This window comes from Cucurbita maxima, unplaced genomic scaffold, assembly GCF_002738345.1.
Source record: "Cucurbita maxima cultivar Rimu unplaced genomic scaffold, Cmax_1.0 Cma_Scf00004, whole genome shotgun sequence".
NCBI classification, from domain to species: Eukaryota; Viridiplantae; Streptophyta; class Magnoliopsida; order Cucurbitales; family Cucurbitaceae; genus Cucurbita; species Cucurbita maxima.
The window spans coordinates 1194182-1213148 of NW_019272020.1; the positions used below are offsets into that span (position 1 = coordinate 1194182).

General features: G+C 36.9%; 5 protein-coding genes across 9 annotated transcripts; 2 read left to right on the plus strand and 3 right to left on the minus strand.

Moving 5' to 3' along the window:
• Positions 1–899: 899 nt before the first annotated feature.
• On the minus strand, positions 900–2024 carry LOC111478882 (fasciclin-like arabinogalactan protein 11). Its single transcript, XM_023123395.1, has one exon. It carries the CDS (start codon positions 1957–1959, stop codon positions 1129–1131), a length of 831 nt encoding a protein of 276 aa, XP_022979163.1. The 5' UTR covers positions 1960–2024; the 3' UTR covers positions 900–1128.
• A 2102-nt stretch (positions 2025–4126) lies between these two features.
• Positions 4127–4888, plus strand: LOC111477627. The gene has a single exon (XM_023121490.1). It carries the CDS (start codon positions 4127–4129, stop codon positions 4886–4888), a length of 762 nt encoding a protein of 253 aa, XP_022977258.1.
• Positions 4889–6041: 1153 nt separating this feature from the next.
• Positions 6042–8938, minus strand: LOC111478843 (serine/threonine-protein kinase-like protein CCR1). 2 transcript variants are annotated; one of them, XM_023123335.1, is made up of 2 exons: positions 8578–8938; positions 6042–8442 (listed from the first exon to the last, which is right to left on the minus strand). In XM_023123335.1, the coding sequence occupies exon 2, from the start codon at positions 8300–8302 to the stop codon at positions 6233–6235; it is 2070 nt and encodes a 689-aa protein (XP_022979103.1). In that variant the 5' UTR covers positions 8303–8442; positions 8578–8938; the 3' UTR covers positions 6042–6232. The 2 variants fall into 2 exon arrangements, with proteins under 2 accessions (XP_022979103.1, XP_022979102.1); XM_023123334.1 differs by having other exon boundaries at positions 6042–8938.
• Positions 8939–10730: 1792 nt separating this feature from the next.
• Positions 10731–11565, minus strand: LOC111478835 (probable aquaporin PIP2-1). Its single transcript, XM_023123326.1, has 3 exons — positions 11246–11565; positions 11030–11170; positions 10731–10948 (listed from the first exon to the last, which is right to left on the minus strand). The coding sequence occupies exons 1-3, from the start codon at positions 11501–11503 to the stop codon at positions 10832–10834; spliced, it is 516 nt and encodes a 171-aa protein (XP_022979094.1). The 5' UTR covers positions 11504–11565; the 3' UTR covers positions 10731–10831.
• A 1245-nt stretch (positions 11566–12810) lies between these two features.
• On the plus strand, positions 12811–18955 carry LOC111478527 (EVI5-like protein). 4 transcript variants are annotated; one of them, XM_023122823.1, is made up of 10 exons: positions 12811–12954; positions 14546–14770; positions 14868–15063; positions 16053–16058; positions 16312–16392; positions 16480–16596; positions 17622–17819; positions 17910–17969; positions 18067–18165; positions 18691–18955. In XM_023122823.1, the coding sequence occupies exons 2-10, from the start codon at positions 14628–14630 to the stop codon at positions 18796–18798; spliced, it is 1008 nt and encodes a 335-aa protein (XP_022978591.1). In that variant the 5' UTR covers positions 12811–12954; positions 14546–14627; the 3' UTR covers positions 18799–18955. The 4 variants fall into 4 exon arrangements, with proteins under 4 accessions (XP_022978591.1, XP_022978590.1, XP_022978588.1 ...); XM_023122822.1 differs by lacking the exon at positions 16053–16058 and having other exon boundaries at positions 16222–16392; positions 18067–18254; positions 18691–18774; XM_023122820.1 differs by lacking the exon at positions 16053–16058 and having other exon boundaries at positions 12812–12954; positions 16222–16392.
• Positions 18956–18967: the final 12 nt, after the last annotated feature.

The window sequence follows — 18967 nt, forward strand, 5'->3', positions numbered from 1 at the left end:
TCCTTTCTTACCAAGTCAGTCAGTTCTCTCTTCCATTTAAAGGATACTGTGAACATGGTCGTTTCTCGTAAGAAAGACTTGTTCAACTGTAGTTTAGTAGGCCATTCCTATTCTTCCTCTTCCATATACGGTTTAAAACATGGCTTTTCATGTTTCTACTGGGGACAGAGATGTTGAGTCTATATTTAAGGTTGTGATAAAAGCCCGGCTTTTGTTGAACTAGGAAGATCATAGGTCGGAAGTTATTCAATAACTCGATTAATTGACATATACTTCTTGTACTATGAAAAGTACTTTAAAAAGAAAAAAGTATAGGCCTTCGAGATTAATAAGGTAAATAAAATCTTTAGATGGATTAGAAACTAGTATGCCAAAGAAACATTCACTCTATGAATTGAGGTATACATGGAAGAAATATCCTAAATGAGTTTGGATGAACTATTATTCGGATACTCAATTGAATAGAGTGTTCTTGTGAGATCCCACTTTGGTGGAGAGGAGAACACAACCTTCCTTATAAAGGTGCATAAATTTTTCTATTAGACCAAGTTTTAAAATCGAGGCTTACAATGATACGTTCGGATGATATTTGTTAGCGATAAACTTAGGCTAGCACAGTTGAGAATATTTTGATAAACTAACCTAAATTTAAACTCACATGCACGAATGCACAACTCACCTAACGCCATTGAGATGCAATAGTGACAACTAACGATAAGAAACGACCAACAACCACAACAACATTCAACCTCGACGTGCAACTCCCAACAAAGCCACACGGAGGAAAGGACTAGGGGAAAAAGAAAAAAAGTGTGTTCATGCTAGCGAACACTTGTTAGTCAAATTTAATGTAGTAGGTACTTTAAACCTTCCAAAAATATACTAAACAATACAAGAAGTAGAACAAAACAAATGGCTTTCCATAAAACGTGCAAATTTGAATTGAGAAAATGACAACAAAAATAAATCTCTTAGGTTCATTACAAAACTGAAAACCACAATCAGCAAAGATAAAACGAGAGACATTGAAAAGAAATAAAATTATTCTTCGAATTCACTTCCAACTTCAAGTAATCACCCAAAAAATTACACATCCGTCAAATCCCCCCTGAACCAAAGAGGAAAGCCTCATTGCTGCAAAGCAAACGCAACCATAAATCCAACGACTGCCGCGAAACGGTAACTCAGCGCCTCAGCGGCGCCAGAATTGTCACTAGAAGTGTCCTTAGAGGCGGCAGCAGGAGCATCAGAACCCGAAACAGCCTTCACCGGCTTGGCAGGGGCCGGCGCTGGCGCATCTACAGTACCAAAAAGATCAACCGGAAGAAGCACTTTATCGACCTGGTAAACAGCCAATTGACCGTCAGTGTAAATAGTGTTGGCGACGACGGCGTCGACGACGCCGGTGGTCAAATTAACCTGAGAGCCGGAAGTGGTGACATTCAACGGAAACTGGCCGGCATTGCTGTTTCCGGCCTGGGTACGAAGTGGGTTACTAACGGTTTGAAATTGGGACATTGAGATGAAATTCGGGAGAACATGGAACTGAACCAGTTGAACTTTTTGCTGATCGGAGAGGGAATTGAGAGTGCCAGGTTTGAGATTGGCAAACGCATTGTCAGGGGGAGCCAAGACAGTGAGGCCTTGGCCTTGGTTGGAGTTGTTGAGCTGATTGTTGATTTGGTCGCTCTGTTGGGTGCTTTTGAGGAGCTTAATGAAGGTCGAGAATTGGCCGGCCTTTTCGAGGATTCCGGTGATGTTGGTCGGACCGGAGGGGGCTGGTGACTGAGTGGATTGAGCTGAAACTGAATTACAGAACAGAAGGGAAATGAGGAAGAAGGAGATGGGAAAGAGGGTGTTCATGATGATGAATGGGAAACGAAAACAGAGGAGCTTTATTGTTGGGAATGCTCTGTTTTTGAGGCATCGGAGATGGGGTTTATAAGAAGGGGAAGACATGGAAATTGGTTTGGTGAAATGGGGATTTCAGAATGTAAAGTGATTGGGTTTTTTGGTGAGAGGAAAGAGAAGGGGTTTTGCTTCAGGAAGCAGGAAAAACAGAGTATTTCGAGAGTGAAGGCCTTTTTTTTTCTTTGGGTTTGGTGGGGATTCAAGAACATTTGGTTTTGCTTCTTAAAAGGGACAACTTTTTAGGAACCTTCCGTCTGAAGTTTTCGAGAAACGGTGGTGAGAATGTCGGAGCTATTAAGTGTCATGTTCTGAGCACGAGTTATCCTAGGATGCACATCAACTCGTGTTAATATTAATGTGACCATATTATAAAAGAATGTCGGAGCTATCAAGTGTCATGTCTTAAGCATGGGTTATCCTAAGATGCACTAGAAAACTGGAACGACTCGTATTGGTAAGTAACCTGACCATATCACTACTTAACAATAAAAATAGGTGAAGAGAATCTAGTATGTTTGGAACTCTAATCTAAGAGTTTCTAATAATGGGTTATGCTAATATTATTTGTAGGTATAGGGTATGCCTATTATATGATTGATTTAGGTCAATTATGTTGTACATCAAATAATTATTTATTGATTTGTTTAGGATTCCAGGTTGGTGAGGAAGATAAGGGCAAATGAAAAGTAGCTTAAAGTAAAAAGGAAACTCATAATTGTGTTCATCATGTAAAAAGTATGTGTAACTTGTTATTATTCAGTGCCGTAAAAGAATAGAGGTACAAATATCTCGATTACTCTAATAATATCGATAAAGTTGAATTCGATTAGGTTCGATTTTAGTTTCAAAATTTTGGTTCGATTAGGTTCGATTACTGTATCTATTTATTAGTTTTATAAAATTTTATTTATATAATTCATAGAAATTTAGATGGTTCATTATTTAACATTATATATTATTTTTCTATATTAATTTTTATGTTTTAATTTCTAAATTTCATTTGAGTTTTTAACATACTAATTATTATTTTAAAAATTTACTTCACCAATTATATGGTGACATTAAAAATAATAAAATAATTTACGATGTGATATAATATGTTGTATTAATTTATTTTGAAGTGAAAAAAAATAGTAAATTTTTTTAATGATGTGGACCATATAATGACTCTAAAAAACTTACGAGAAAGTCTGCTAATAGCTTGAATGATTATGTCTTAAAGAGAGAAATATTTAATTACTTATAGTCTTTTACTTTGTTATTTAAATTTGAAAGCTTTTATGGTAATAGGAAATCTTCGCATTAAATTTTTAAATATGGTTTAATTATCTATCTCAATTTTATGCATTTATTTAATAAATCTAAATTAATGAGAGAAAATTAGTAAGTCTATCACCGCTAGCTAATAGATATTGTTCACTTTGATTTGTTACATATCGTCGTCAGTCTCACGATTTTAAAATGCGTTTACTAGAAAGAGATTTCGATACTCGAATGCTACTTCATTTTACTTTCCAACTATTGTGGATCTCACAATCTACTCTCTTTTGAGACAATCATCCTAGCTGACACACCGTCAAATGTTTGACTCTTATACCATTTGTAACAGCTTAAACCTATTATTAGTAGATATTGTCCGCTTTGGTTTATTATATATCATCGTTAGCATATACGTTTTAGAATTGTAAGACAAATAACGATACGTAATGGATTAAAGTTGAGAAAGTTAAAATTTAATTGAGAATTAAATAAACTTTAACTCAAAAGGTTAAAATATAATCCAAAAATATGGATCTATTTTTATATTTTATGATAACAATTATTTAAAGATAAAAAATAAAAATAAAAATAAAACTGACTCGTGTCCATAGGTACAGGTTGTCAGGGTGGGCTACCCTTCCCCTATAGAATCACGCCTAGTTGCTTTGCAACTTTGGGGCACGCTCATGTCAGATTATACCCACTAAAATTCTGCCACGTGTTTCCCATTTTTTCTTTCTTCTATTTTTTTAATTTACTTTTAATTCCCCCAAAAGATATTCGCCAATTTGCAGTGGGGGACCACTCACTCGCTCACAGTGTTTACTCCATGTCAGCATCTTCTACTTCCCTACTCTCCATAAATCAAGCGAGCTTCCATTTCCACAGGCAGAGCTCGAACAGACAAATCTCTTAACATTTTTTGGGATTTCTCTGAAGAATTTAGATTTTTCCGATGGATTTAAAGCTCGGGAAATCGCCGATCTTACACGACGCTGCATTCGCAAGGCGACTGTGTTTCCGCCTCTTCTTGTTCGCCTTCGCCGTCTCCATTATTCCCGCCGTCCACATTTTCACCTCTTACGATTCCAAATCCTTCCATTTGCCCAAATCCCCACCCTGTCACTCCGCCGGTCACGGCGGCGCAGATCAACTCCCCCGAGGCTCGTACCTGTTTCAGGGCCACTTCCTGAACCCCATCTGGGACTCTTTAAATTCAGAACATTGCCAAGAAACTGTGAATCTCACCATCTCCGTCATCAGGGAACTGGCCGATGAAAAGCATCTGTTCAACCATAGCGCCAGAGCTCTGTTCGTCGGAGGGAGTTCGTCAGCCGCCGCATCGGTGCTCCGGGATTTGGGATTTCCCGGCGCCGTCGGGATTCATAAGGGTCGGTTTATCTCGCTGAAACAGAGGGAAGTTGGGTACAAACTTGATTACCCAAATGACTCATTCGATTTCGTTTTATTCAGAGGCAAGTTCAAGATCTCTGTTCCTGATTTGGTGGTGGGTGAAATTGAACGGGTCCTCGCCGGCGGTGGAACTGGGGCGGTGGTTATCGGAATCAGTTCTCCTGTCACGATTGGATTCGCCGGTAGGATGCCGAGTTTACTGAAATCTTCATGTGTTGTATCTTCGGAGCCCGTCAATAATTTGTTAATCACTGTATTCCAGAAGAAACATCTCCATGAGTTTCCAATTAACTGCCCGAGTTAAGACCGAAGCTCTAGAGAGAGATTAAGATCAGAATTTAGAAATGGTTATGGTTTTTTTTCTTTTTTCTTTTTTTTGTACATGCAGCAATTTGGGATAGTGAGAATGATTGGAATTTATTTGCATGTTGGAGTGGTTATCAGATGTAACAACCCAATCGAGAAGAGAGTAGGTCAATCAGCCACTTACGAACGATGTTTGTCCGGTAACGTGAGGGTTGAGATAGACAATATCATAATACCACCTACAAACTAACACTTATCTAATAACTTGAGAGTTGAGACAGACAATATCATAATGTCACACCAAGAACGACGTCTAACTAATATCATGAGGGTCGAGACATATAGTATCATAATGCCACCTACGAACGACACCTATCCAGTAACGTGAGGGTTTAGACAAACTGTATCATAATGTCACTAAGAACGATCAGACATTAGAGCACGTATGAAATAAAATATTATTATTGTGTTTAAAAGAATTGAATTTTTTTAAAACTAAAAGGCATATAATTAAAGTCGTTGTTCTTGCTATTATAAGTACTTAACATTAGAAAGCTATTAATTAAATAATAATGTAAAATTATTTAAGTTTTAAAGTTTGTGGCGGTTTGGTGTTATATTGAGTTCTTGAACAAGCGACTTGGGTGGTGGATGCATGTGGTTCGTAATTGTGGCTTTGAAAAATATTGTTATAGTGATGAATTTTTTTAAAAAAATTATTATTTTAATTTTCATCTCTAACCTAACCAACCTAACCCATCTAGCTATTTAATTTTTAGGGGTTTAGAGCTTAGGGTTTAGTTGTAATATTATATAAAAAAGAGATCCCATAATTTGTGGTCAAAACGTAAAACGAATAAGACATGAACAACTCACTCCTCGAGCAAAGCAATTATTAAAAAAAAGATCCCAAATGAGCAAAGCTCTAGCTATGTGTCCTAATAACACATTTGATAGGTGGACGGAGCCTAAGAGAGTACCTCCCTCAAACCGTTCTTACTAAAAGGCATCTAAAGAATAAGTGATCACGAGGCTCATCGGGCACTCTCGTGAATCTCTTTAGAGGAATGTTTGAGTCAGTAGTAATAATGGAAAAAAATGAAACTTTCTTCAAAATCATACAAAAAGAGTGAGTTATGATCTTTGTTTAGTACATAAACTTCAAGTAAGAGATCTGTACTGTTTAGAACAAAAACAGAGCAAAGCATGTGTTCATGTACAAGCTGAAGCTGAATATAACTAATTTACAGTTACTCACATAAGCCGTAAAGGAATATGTGTTGTTGCATGGATCAAAACGTGTGTTTGGAAGCCGAGCAGCCGTGTTGGGGTATGAGTATTATTACAGGATCAATCCATCTTTAACAATTTGGTCTAACCAAGATGCGATATCTGAGATTGTTGGTCGCTTGCTGGGATTTCCTCGTACAGCTAGCTCGGCTATATCAGCAAGTTTAAGTAGAGGCTCCACGTTTCTGGGTAGAATGGCGTATCGATCTATTATGGCAGCAGCCTTACCCTGCTTGATCAAAGGCACTGCCCATTCAACAATGCTTGAAGGTGTGTAATCTCTGTCATAACCCTTCCTTCCACTGATGATCTCCAGAAGCACGATACCAAAGTCGTAAACATCCCTCGTCAAATCCGCACCAGCATCGTCATTGTCATCGTTCGATGCTATAAGCCCGAAATCTGCAATTCTGGCTCCCCAATGGAAATCCAAAAGAATGTTGGAAGTTTTGACATTTTGATGGACTAGAGGAGGCACGAGTTCGTTGTGAAGGTACTCGAGTCCCCTCGCCGCCTGCATCGCTATTTTGAACCGCAGCGACCAATTTAAAGGAGAAAGACCGCCATGGAGATGATCATGGAGTGTGCCGTGGGGCATGAACTCATAAACAAGAAGCCTCTCTCCCATCTCACAACAGTAACCCAACAGATTCACAATATTGCAATGCCTTATCTTACAAAGGATATCCAACTCCATTTCAAAGTCCCTACTGTTGGTGTGAATAATGGTAGCAGCATTTGCCCTCTTCACTGCAACCTGCTGCCCATCTCCTAACACAGCCTTGTACACAAACCCATATCTCCCCCTACCGACCTCGTTAAACTCCTTGAACCCGTTCGTGGCGTCTTTCAACTCCGAAAGCCGAAAAATCTGAGGAATCCCAGGACACAGAGGAACCAGTGGAGCACAAGAATCAGTTTCAGTACCAGTTTCCAGCTCGGAATTGTGATGTTTCTTGCTCCCGCTCCCGTCTTTCTTCGAACCGATTATGCGAGTATGAACACACCAACCGAGTAGAATCAGTACCAATCCAGCAACAGACCCACCAACTATTAGCAGTATACGACGCCATTGATGCCAATGCGTCTGCTTCGTTTCAGGAGATGATGGAACTCCACAAGTATCCCAACAAGAGCTGTTCTGGCAAAGAGAGCAAGCAGTGCAAATCCTATCAGAATTCAAAGTACAAGGGCTAGACAAGAAGTGCCCATCGGAGCAATTCAGTCCACAGCGGATACAGATGTTTAGATCCTTCCTTACACACAAGCTTTTCAAATCTGGTTCATTCAAAATGCTGGCATTGAAAGAGAACTCCCCTTCACGGCAAGGTCCTGGAGCGCACAGCCCTGGACTACAAAGCTCCAAAGGAGGATCATAGCCAGGAGGAGCCTCAGGAGAATGTGAAAACCAACAATCAAGAACAAGATTGTCCTCTCTAATGCCGCAGATTGCACGGTCTGATGAAGCAATCGTCATAAATCCTGTGTTCTTAGGAATCAAAGATGAGTTCAAGCTACCCCAACAGTCCACTTCGTGAGTATCCCTTCGGATGCCGCAAAAATGCCGCTCGCCGGCGGTCAAAGTCACGTAGCCGGCGGTTTCCGGAAGGCCGACGAATGAATCGGCGCTACCCCAGCATTTAACTCCGCCGGATACCTCTGAGATTCCGCAGACGGCATCTTGTCCGGCGGCTAGAGCTACGAATTTTTCAGAAACGTTTGGAACGTCGAGATTGGTTGAGTTTGGTCCCCAGCAAAGAATCCCTCCATCTCGAAGCTCGGCGCAGCTAAATCCTTCGCCCGAAACAACCCTTTTGAAGACGAGGCTGGCAATTGATTGATTATAAAACAGAGAGCTCTGTTTAGAGCTCAGACTCTTATTATTAATTGAATCTCTCGATATATCCCAACAATCTACAGGACCCAAATCGCCGTCAGAATAATAAGATCCCCTAATTGCACAAACATGGCTTTTTCCCGCGGCAATATGCGAGTAAGCAGTGGCTCGAAAAACCAACGGGACGAGATCTGTACCTGGATTTATCGAATCCCAACAGTACGCGTGCGAAGTGTTTGATAAAATACCGCAAAGAAATCCCTCGCCGCCTGAGAGAGCAGCCATTGCCGGAATGTCGACGGAGAAGATGGAGGTAGAAGATGAGGAAGATGGTGAAAGAGACGAACTATTCTTGCCCCAACAAATAACTTCCTGTTTGCCACTGGCATCAATAGCGCAGAAGAATCCATCTGGGCCAAATGCAGCTGAAATAGGAGCCATTGATCCAAACCCAGATACATAAACAAAGAAAAGATGCAAAAAAACACAAAGGGGTGGCAGCAATTTACAAGATTTGTAAAGGGTACGATGAACTCCCATGATTTCTCCAAGCTACTCACTCTCGTGGGTTGCTTTGGAATGGATTGAGTAGTGTCATGGACAGAAAACAGAGTCTGTGATTGGCTTTGTGAAGTTCTTTCCGCTTGCCCAAGTAAGCAGAAGAAGAAGAAGAAGAAGTATAATGGAGGAGATGAGAGTAATGGTGGTGACGCAGAGAGAACGTGGATTTCGCCATTTTTTTACGGCTTGGATTTAGATTAGATTCGACCCCTTGGACTCTGAAACTACTGAATATAGTTGATGAGACCAATTTCACAGACCACAAAAAGGGTGAAGAAGGTTAAAGGAAACACTTTCATTGAGCTGTGAAATCCAAGGAAGATGGAAGTTTAGTGGTTGTCAACGTTGAAAATTAGGCCTCTTCACCATTTATGGCAACGCAAAAGGCAGAGCAATACCCAACCGGACAACAGATTCATGCCAAGCTAATACCCTCTTTTTAAATTCAATCAAATCCTAACCCAACTAAACAAAATCTTCATTTTTATTTATACTTTCATCCAAATGTGTTTTCTACTTCACTCCTGGTCAAGAACTTCATATCTTATCGACAAGTTAATACTTTGCCCAACATAAACTCTTGGTTCTATCAACATTTATATTATATTTAAGTTTATGTTGAATTTATGTTCATGAGACTCATAACAATACACTGTATTAAAATAAACAATAAAATAATTTCTAAGTTTGCACTGAGTAAACAGACTACATATAACTAAGGTGTGAAAAGTGTTGGAGAAATTTTAGATGAAATTACGAGTTGAACCATAGCCAATAGAATTTTAAAAGAAGGCTCGTAACAATCTTATGTTGGGTAATCTCTTGTGAATTTTTTTGGACAGTTTGATTTATAATCTATTATTAGATATTTAAACATATTTTTTTAGAGAGAAAGAAATAATAAAATCATTATTAAAGGTTTTTTAGTTTTTAGGTTGAGAAAGTTAAACTTTTTTTAAAACAATATTTGTTTTAGTGAGGAAATTATTGTAATGAAAAAAAAAAATCTGTTCTAAAATTAATGTATTTTAATAAATTTATATTACAAATAATTTACGTTAACAAAATTCATAATCTTGATTTTATTCATACTTATTAATCAAAGCTGTGGTCTCCACAGCACATGACAGCTTAATTAAGCTCCCACCTGATTTTGATCATTACTTAGTTATTTAATAATTAAGTTATTTGATAAAATATTTAATGTTTCTAATTTTTAGGGCACAAATAATAATTAAAATCATCATTGTTGGACAATTTTGGTACAACTATTTAGTTGGGTTGGTGACTGGAACAATTTGAATAGAGTTTACAATTCAACTCAACCATAAGTTGGGTTGACTGTTTTTTTTAATTAATTAAAAAAACACACACTCATTCACCGTATAGGTTGAATTAATAACTAAAATTTCATAAAATTCAAATATCAAAGCACATGCTACTAACATCCGCAACCTACATTAAATATTCTCAATTTATTTAAAAAAAAAATAGAGTAGGACTGAGTTGTAATCCTTTTTAATAGGTTGACTCGACAAAAAAATGTCAACCTGTAAACCGAACCGAATATCCAACTTTAAGGAATTCAACCCAAACCGAAAAAAAAAAATCTAACTCAACTGAATTTTTATAGTTTGAGTTAGATAGTCTTGATGGTTCGTATGAGCAGCTATTATTGAATTTTCATAAAGGTTTAAAAATTAATATTGAAATAAAAGTCATAGAAATTTAAAACAAACTATGGTTCTAGATCATTGTCTACCTTTTTCAAAATATAATTCAATCAAACTCGAGAAGCATCCATCCAACCCATTTTAAATATTCTAACTAACAAGTAGGCAATATAATATGAATTATAGAGCATGTTATTAATATATTTTATTATAAGGTAGATACACTTGGAAATTCACATGTCCAAAATATTTAATAAGTAAAATAATAATAACTTCCAACATGCATTTTATTTTACCCATCACCATATCATATATTTATTTACTCAAAACCTTATATTACTGATTAGGAGTATTCTAGAGATCTAAAGAATATGATATAATATAAATGGGCAGCGCCAGCACAGCGCGGCTAGTGTCGAGCAAGTTGCTCATCCCGGAAGTGAGCGCGTGGACTCGCTGTTAAAAGACCGTTTATATAAACCCTAAACCCATCAAAATTTTACAAGTTGAACAACATAATTAAAATTGCGATTCTATCAGACAAAGAACTATTGAAGAAGAAGAAGAAGAAGAAAATCCATTAAATTGAGGAACTCCGGAAGGATCTCAAGGTCTTCGCAGCTCCTCCTCTCAGAACAAATTCATGGTAAATTGCAGCCATTGCAGTTCCGGTGAAAGGTCCGGCCCAGAATATCCACTGCTCCTCAAAAAATAACAGACTTTGAAAAACAATTTCAAATGGTTTGATTCAAGTTTGAGGAAAAAAATGAGAAATTACGTGGTTATCCCAAGCTTTGTGTTTGTTGAACATCACTGCAGAGCCGAAGCTTCGAGCTGGGTTAATGCTGGCGCCGGTGACCGGAATAGTGGCCAAATTCACCACGAACATGGCAAACCCAATTGGCAGCGGCGCTAGAACCTTTGAAATTGAGTTTTTTTTCTTAACAATTATTCAACTGCTAATAATCGTTGGATAAGAATTAGAAATGCTTACAGGAACGTGGGAATCTCTGGCTTTTCTCTTCGGATCGGTGGCAGAGAAGATGGTGTATACAAGAACGAAGGTTCCGATGATCTCGGCGGCCAGGCCGGCGCCGGGACTGAAACCGTCGGCGAGCTCGGTGGCTCCACCGCCGAGGTCATTAAAGTTAGCCTTCTTTAATGACTTCACCAGCCCACACCCACAAATGGCTCCCAAACACTGAGCCACTATGTACAGTACAGCTCTGACCAACGAAACCTTCCGCCCCATAAATAGCCCAAATGTCACTGCTGGGTTTATATGTCCTCCTGCACCGGATCAAATTTAGGACCAAAAAGCCATGAATTTAATCTAAATTGAGGGAGAGACAGAGCAGAACTCGCCCGAAATGCCGGCGGTACAGTAAACGAGAACGAAGATGGTGCCACCGAACGCCCAAGCGATACCCAGAACGCCAACGCCGCCGCAGGCGGAGGCAGAAGACTGCCTCTGGTTTCCAATCACAGTGAGCACTCCGACGTACAGAAACAAAAGCGTGGCGATGAACTCAGCGATGATGGCCCTGTAAAACGACCACCGGGAAAGCTCAGTTGCAGTGTGAGTGAAGTGAAGATAAAGGAGAAATGTTTGATTAAGGGAATCATAATAAATAGGTCAAGAAATGAAATATTCTTGGACGTAAACTGGAATCCATGGTTGATGAAACTTCCAATGGCCTCGATTTCTTCGACATGGATTCGTTTCGAAGTTGAAAACCAGGAATAAAGTAGGCGGCAAACTTCCGACCGACTAAGCCCATGTCATGTCTAACATTTCCTTGTATTATTTTATTATTGTTAATTATATATATTCTTTATTTCAACCTATTTTCAAACATTTTTTTTCTCATAAATGCCTATTACCGAGAGTTGAGTCTTTCAAAACAGAGTGCAGCTAATTCATTTCTTCTTTCACTGTAAACTCGGATATTCAAAGGTTCGTTCATTCGTAGTTCAGGATTGAATGACTCTCCTCTCCAGTTTCCCTTCTTTACTGTTCAAGAATAAGGAACAATCATTGGGATTTAAGGTTAAGAATTGTCCACATAACTATTTATTTCTACCCTATTTATTCTTTCCAAAGAAAAAAGTATGTAGGTCCTAATGGAATAACTTTGTCATCCACCAAAATTGGTACCTATAATATGGGAGACGTTATATTAGGTGGTAAAGCACGGGAATTATATAGAATAATTTTCTAAATTTCACATACTAAAGAGTTGTTTCCGAATCAAATAAATATGAAACCCTAAGAAAATTGGGATGGATTGATTTAAGTTATTTAGGTCACACATTCAAATTCTACTCCCACCAATTTTAATGTTTATTTTTTTATTGATTGCATAAGTGTTTTATATTAAAATAGAAAAACCCTAAATTTTTTGTTCAAATTTATTAATTTTAATTAGCGAAAATTGAATTTGGAAGTAGAAATTACCAATAAATAAAAGTTTTTTTTTCTTTTTTTTGACGTTTTTATTTGTAAAATTATCATATGGAAGTAACTTTGTTGTTTTCATATAAATAGAATTCTTAAAATACAATTCAAATATTTGCTCCCTTCGACTAAGGGGTTGTGTCTGTATTATTACAGGATCTCTCCACAGATCTCTCTTCTCGCGTTCTGAAATCTCATTGATTCTCATCTTCATAAGCGAATCGTCTCCTATCCTTTGATTTCGGGTATGTTTCTCTATCATTCTAGTTGACTGAATTTGTTTTCGATTGACATATGTATTTTCCCCCTACGATTTGATCTTTATTTGTTGCAGTTCATTTATTTATTTATTTGTTTATTTTTTGAGATTTGTCTGCCTTGTGGAATTTCGGGATTGAATTGTGGTCTCTTCGGATCAGGAAAAACTCAGATCCTTTTTCGTTTTGATAACAATTTGCAGAAACTTGATTAACAATCACTGTTTTGTATTCCCTTTCGGCTGGGCTGGGAAGAAGATCGGATATCTAATTAATGAAGCCTAACTCGATAAATAATCACTATTCTGTATTTTGGATCCTACATTTCTCTTTTCTTTGCAGCCAAACAGATTGTTTACTTTCTACAACTACATTCGGTCTAGACCTCTCTTTATTTTGCTATTGGCGTTTGATTTCCGTTGCAATTTTCAAATCCTCTCCTATTTAGCTTGCCATTTCAAATTTCAAGTTCATCATTTTGTTTCTCCACGTAATGGTCTAGATAAATCAAGCAAGTGGTTAATGGAATGCCATTCAAGAGATACTAAGACCATGGAGGAATATGCCAAACTTCTCACTTTCTTAAGAGAGTGACTATTATCTAAATTATGCGAACTGAAACAAAATCCTGTCTGTATGTGATTTTAGAAAAAAGAAAAATTGAATATTTGCATCGGAATGCAAGGATGACCATGTAAGGTTCTGCATCTTGTTTCTGATTTATAGCAGTCATTGAATTTGGCTCAGTGTTTAACTTATCAGGTCTTGTCGATTTTTAATTAAATAATTTTCCACTCCTCAGACAAGGCCATACATGATGTTCATTCTCTGGTAACATTCCTTTTTCTACCAGAATTTTTCTTCACGGAATCAGTGGAACATAATAATTAAAGATTAAAAACAGGACTGACTATTCTGCCATAAGAAATAATTAAATATGGTTTGATTTCATATTTGTTTCACGTTTACCACGAACAAAAAAAAAGTTAGTTTGGGGATCAGTGATACTAGTCCATCTGCCTCGTTTAGATCTTATTTCTGTCTTGTTAACTATTGAATTATTGTGAAGTAGTTCGAGATGATGATTTTGTCTAGTTCATTTGTTATAAGACTAGATTTTTTGGGTTCCCTAGAATAGAATAATGTTGTCAACTTTCATGTCTCTTGTCTAATTCTTTTATCTCTTGCATCTTCCTATTTTTCATCTTTTCAAATTTTTGTCTCTTGTTGCTAGAACTCTTTGGTTTTCTTAATCTTGCAGTACTGAAACACAGTTGTTCTAGGGAGCTTGTTGTGGGTATTTTGCAATGGTTGAAAATCTGATGATCTGGTATCTTATGATGACAAATATCATCATAAGTGCTAAATATACTGGTTTATATTTTTTTACGTTTTTTTAATATAAATATTAGGTTTTACATTCTGTTTGAATTGTTTTAACTAGACTATTTTTGTCTCTATGAAGTTGTAGTAAAATTGTTACTTTACTGCATCTTTTTATGTATGCCTGCTCTTCATAGGGGCTTTCCTTATATCTACTATATTTATTTGTTGATTCGTATTCGCCTATTTTTTGTTGTCAGTAAAAGTCTATCATGTGGAGGAAGACAGGGGAATGTTACCTGCCTTTTGGAATGTGAGGGCGCATATTTGATGGTGGAATGGAAAGGAAAACAATAGATGGCTTTGAACCAGGTCCACTTCCTTCGCCCAGGCAAGTAGACAGGTTTGGATTCTTAAAGCAGGAACACAATAGTTCTCCAGATGCTATAACCAAAATCAGGTCCACCCATGTACAGGAGAGGTACGCTTTTATTCATGGCTCAATAATTTCTTCAACATTCTGCTTTCTTTATTAAGAATCGAGTTGATTATGCATTATGGATGCCCTACAATTTCAGGGAGGAAAGGAGAGTTAGAAAATGGAGGAAGATGATTGGAATTGGAGGTAGCGACTGGAAGCATTATGTTAGGAGAAAACCTCATGTTGTTAAAAGGCGTATAAGGAAAGGTATTCCTGATTGTTTAAGGGGTCTAGTTTGGCAGCTGATTTCTGGAAGTCGAGACTTACTGTTGATGAACCCTGGAGTTTATGAGGTATTATGTTTTTTCTTGGAATTTGTTTGAGATTGCGGTCTTAAAATGAATTCTTACAAATATTTTTGTTGTAAGCTTTCTAAAATCTAAAAATTTGTTGGTTTCTGTATCCTAGTTACTGTTTCAAAGTGTAAAGTTTTAAAAATACAAATGGCTCTTTTAAAAGCATTAGATATTTAATCAATGAAAATTTTCTGATTAGTTAAATTAAAGTCAGTAAGTTTTTTGTTCAATCGTTTTACTCTATGAACTGACAAAAAAAACTAATGAATGTATGGACTGAATCCTCAAAAGTACTGGAGCCTTACTTCACTATCAAATTTGGCAAGCGGGCTTCTTTGCTTAGTGCGTTTGGGAAGTAAAAAACTGTGTCTTTTCCGGCATAGATTGACCTTGAAAGAAAGGTTTGAAGTGTGGCTCACTTCAATGCCTATTTTTGACGTACGTTTCTAATTTCTTTTAATGTGTCCTATTGTATTTTATTCTTAAGGATTTAAGTCCTTTCCTGTATTTCATTTTGTGGCTTCGATGGTTGGTTTGGCTTATGGTGTTGTATGACCTAGGGTTGTAAAATTTTATTCTTACTAATGAATGTGTTTTCATGTCAAATTTGATTTACATCTCAAATCAAAAAGATCAAATATATGATTGAAACCAAAGTCATAATATCAGGTTGGACTTAACTGCTTTATGTTTCACCTGTGGTCATATGATATGATTAGTCTGACTGACTATAAATGTTTTGTACCACATATACTTATCGAAGTTTATGTTACCCAGCTAGTCAGCTACTACTGAGTTTGTTTCTGTGCTTCTTTTATGAGAATGCAATTGTAACCTTTTATTTGGGTTTGTTGTCAGTAAAGTAGAAACCTATACACTTATCGTATTCAACAAACCCATACGTGATTACTTTTATGGTCTTCTTTTGTAGTCTTATAAATATTTAGTTCTAAGAATTATGGTTTTAGGTGACTTATTTTTTGCAGCAATTGGTAATTTTCCTTGGAATTTTATGTACTTTGAGATATTTCTTATACCTACCCTCACATGTTTTTCTTTCAATAAATGAAAAGATTATGCCATTTTTTTTTTATATATTTATTCATCTATAGTCCCATGGATGATGGTAATCTAATGGTATATATTTTTTTGCAGCAATTAGTAATATATGAGACATCAGCTTCTGAATTGGATATTATTCGAGATATCTCTCGTACCTTTCCTTCACATGTTTTCTTCCAACAGAGACATGGACCTGGTCAGAGATCTCTCTACAATGTTTTAAAGGCATATTCAGTTTTTGATCGGAATGTCGGATATGTTCAGGTTCTCAATCTTCTATAGTTTATCATCAGTGATATGTTAACAATTATATTTTGTGGTGAATGGTTTGTAATGTTTTTGATTGTGTAGGGGATGGGATTTTTAGCTGGTTTGTTGCTTCTCTATATGAGTGAAGAGGATGCATTCTGGCTGTTGGTCGCATTACTTAAAGGTGCAGTTCATGCTCCTATGGAAGGATTGTATCTGGTAACGCTGTTCTTTGAGATCTCTCTATTGTGACTTCAACTTTATAATAGTTAGCAGTCCAGAAAATTTGAGAATCAGAAAAAATGAATGGTCATAATCTCCCTTCTGGTGCTTCATGTTTAGTCGAAACAAATTTATTTATTGATTATCATGAAAATGGAGAAGTATTGTGAAATGATTGTTGGTGGCTATACCCAGATGGGAGGTTTAGGTATTAAGAGCATCAACATATAAGACCATTGCTTCCTCTATGGCTGTAGTGTAGACCTGTTGAGAGTCTTAGACTCTACTCCTTTTAGCATGAAATTATTAAGAAAATATGAATCCAGACAAGGTTTCTGATTTCTTATTCACCTGAAAAGCTAGCTGTTTTATATGGGTCAGCTTCCCTTTATATGATCGTAATAACCATTGAGTTCGTTATTAACTACAAGTCACTTGTTAACGGCTGACTGACAGCTTCCTATTTTGTTAGCATGGGCTCAACAATAGAATAGAAATAGAACGAATGAAAAGAGAAATTAAGGAAAGGACTTATCACAATATCACTGCGCCAGTTCCCCCTACCCCCACCCATCAATAAAAACCAAGAATGATTTGCTAGTTACTATAACTGATTGAGCCAACTTTCCTCAATTCTGACCTCTTCTACATCCAAATTTTCTCAAGAAGTTCCAGGAGATTGCCCCATTCGGCCACCTTTCTGTCATTGAGTAACTCATGTAGATCCTCATGGTAGATTTTTGTTATACTAAATTTTAATTTGTTTCTCATGTGCTTTTCTTTTGTTTTTATTCATCCAATCATGATTTCTGCATGATCATATGCTTGTGAGTAATGAATGGTTATAAACTTGCATGAACTACTGTAGAGTTTTCTGCCAAGTCATGGTGGTGCATTTTTTATAAAGTGGTCTAAAGTCTTGCCACCGATTATGTTTCTCAGGGTTGTGTCAAATATTAAATACTTTTTGATTGACTTGTGTTGGGGTTCATTTGAGGAGTTTTTTTTGTTTTTTTGGATAGGCGGGGCTTCCTCTAGTGCAGCAGTACCTATTTCAATTTGATAACCTTGTGAGAGAGCAGCTGCCCAAGCTTGGAGAGCATTTTACACAGGAAATGATAAATCCTAGCATGTACGCGAGCCAATGGTTTATTACCGTTTTCTCTTACTCTTTCCCCTTCCATTTGGCTCTACGAATTTGGGATGTCTTTCTTTATGAGGTTGGTTACTTGAAATCATATGCATCCTTTTCTGCAACACAATTCTTCTATAAAGAAGTTCACGCTTATTATTAATGTCTTCTACCACAGGGTGTTACGATTGTTTTTAAAGTTGGTTTGGCTCTTCTAAAATATTGCCATGATGACTTGGTGAGTTATGAATTGCTTCAAATAGTTTCGGCGTCCACATTTACATTGCTGCTAGATCCTACTATTGATTCTTTCTTTTTTTTTTTGTTTTCCGCAGGTAAAGTTGCCCTTTGAAAAACTCATACATGCTTTGCGAAACTTCCCAGAAGATGCAATGGATCCAGATACATTATTGCCCATGGCTTACTCAATTAAAGTACGTCCCTTTCTATCTACACCCCCCTTCCCAAGCCCCAGCTTGGCAACCATGAAAATTAATATTTCAATTGTTGCGTATGCATGATTGTAATAAATCTGAATTTGCTGAACTCTTCATCATCGAATTTAAACCAAATAAGGAACTTGTTAATCAATGCGTTGTAAGTCATCACATCAGTATTTGGTTTGGCAATTTCACATGTTCATCTCTACGTTGTGTTATTTGATTTGAGAATCTGATGAATGAAGTATTTAATCTAATAAGGGTACCCAAATTTAGAGTAAAATAAAAAATAGGTAGTAACAATCACTTAATGTTGATTTGTTCGAAAGGGTGATAATGGAAGCTTCTAACTAATATGCAGAATATGCATATCAGTTCATTTCCATTCAAAGATCTCATCTTTTATGGCCAAAATATGCAGAGACGACATGTCTGGAAGTATAGTAGAACGTGTTTTGCTTTATTTCTAGAAGATTTCGAGTTTGAATTTTGTTGGTTGGTTTTTTTCTTAATGATTAGGTGTCCAAGCAGCTGGAGGAATCGAAACATCTGTATGAAACGAAGCATGGGAAGGAGATTCAGGGTGATGCTGAAACTAGTGGGAAACAGGAGCAGGAGGTGCATTGAAGGTCACTACTTTTCCCTCTCCCATTGGAGCCAATGAAAAAACCATAGACAAATTAATTTTTTATGATTTCTCTCTGTCACTTCTGAATTGTTTAGGATGTTAATTGAATGATGCATAGTCATAATTTATCATTTATCATTTTATTATTTTCTCGAGTTAGTACAAATG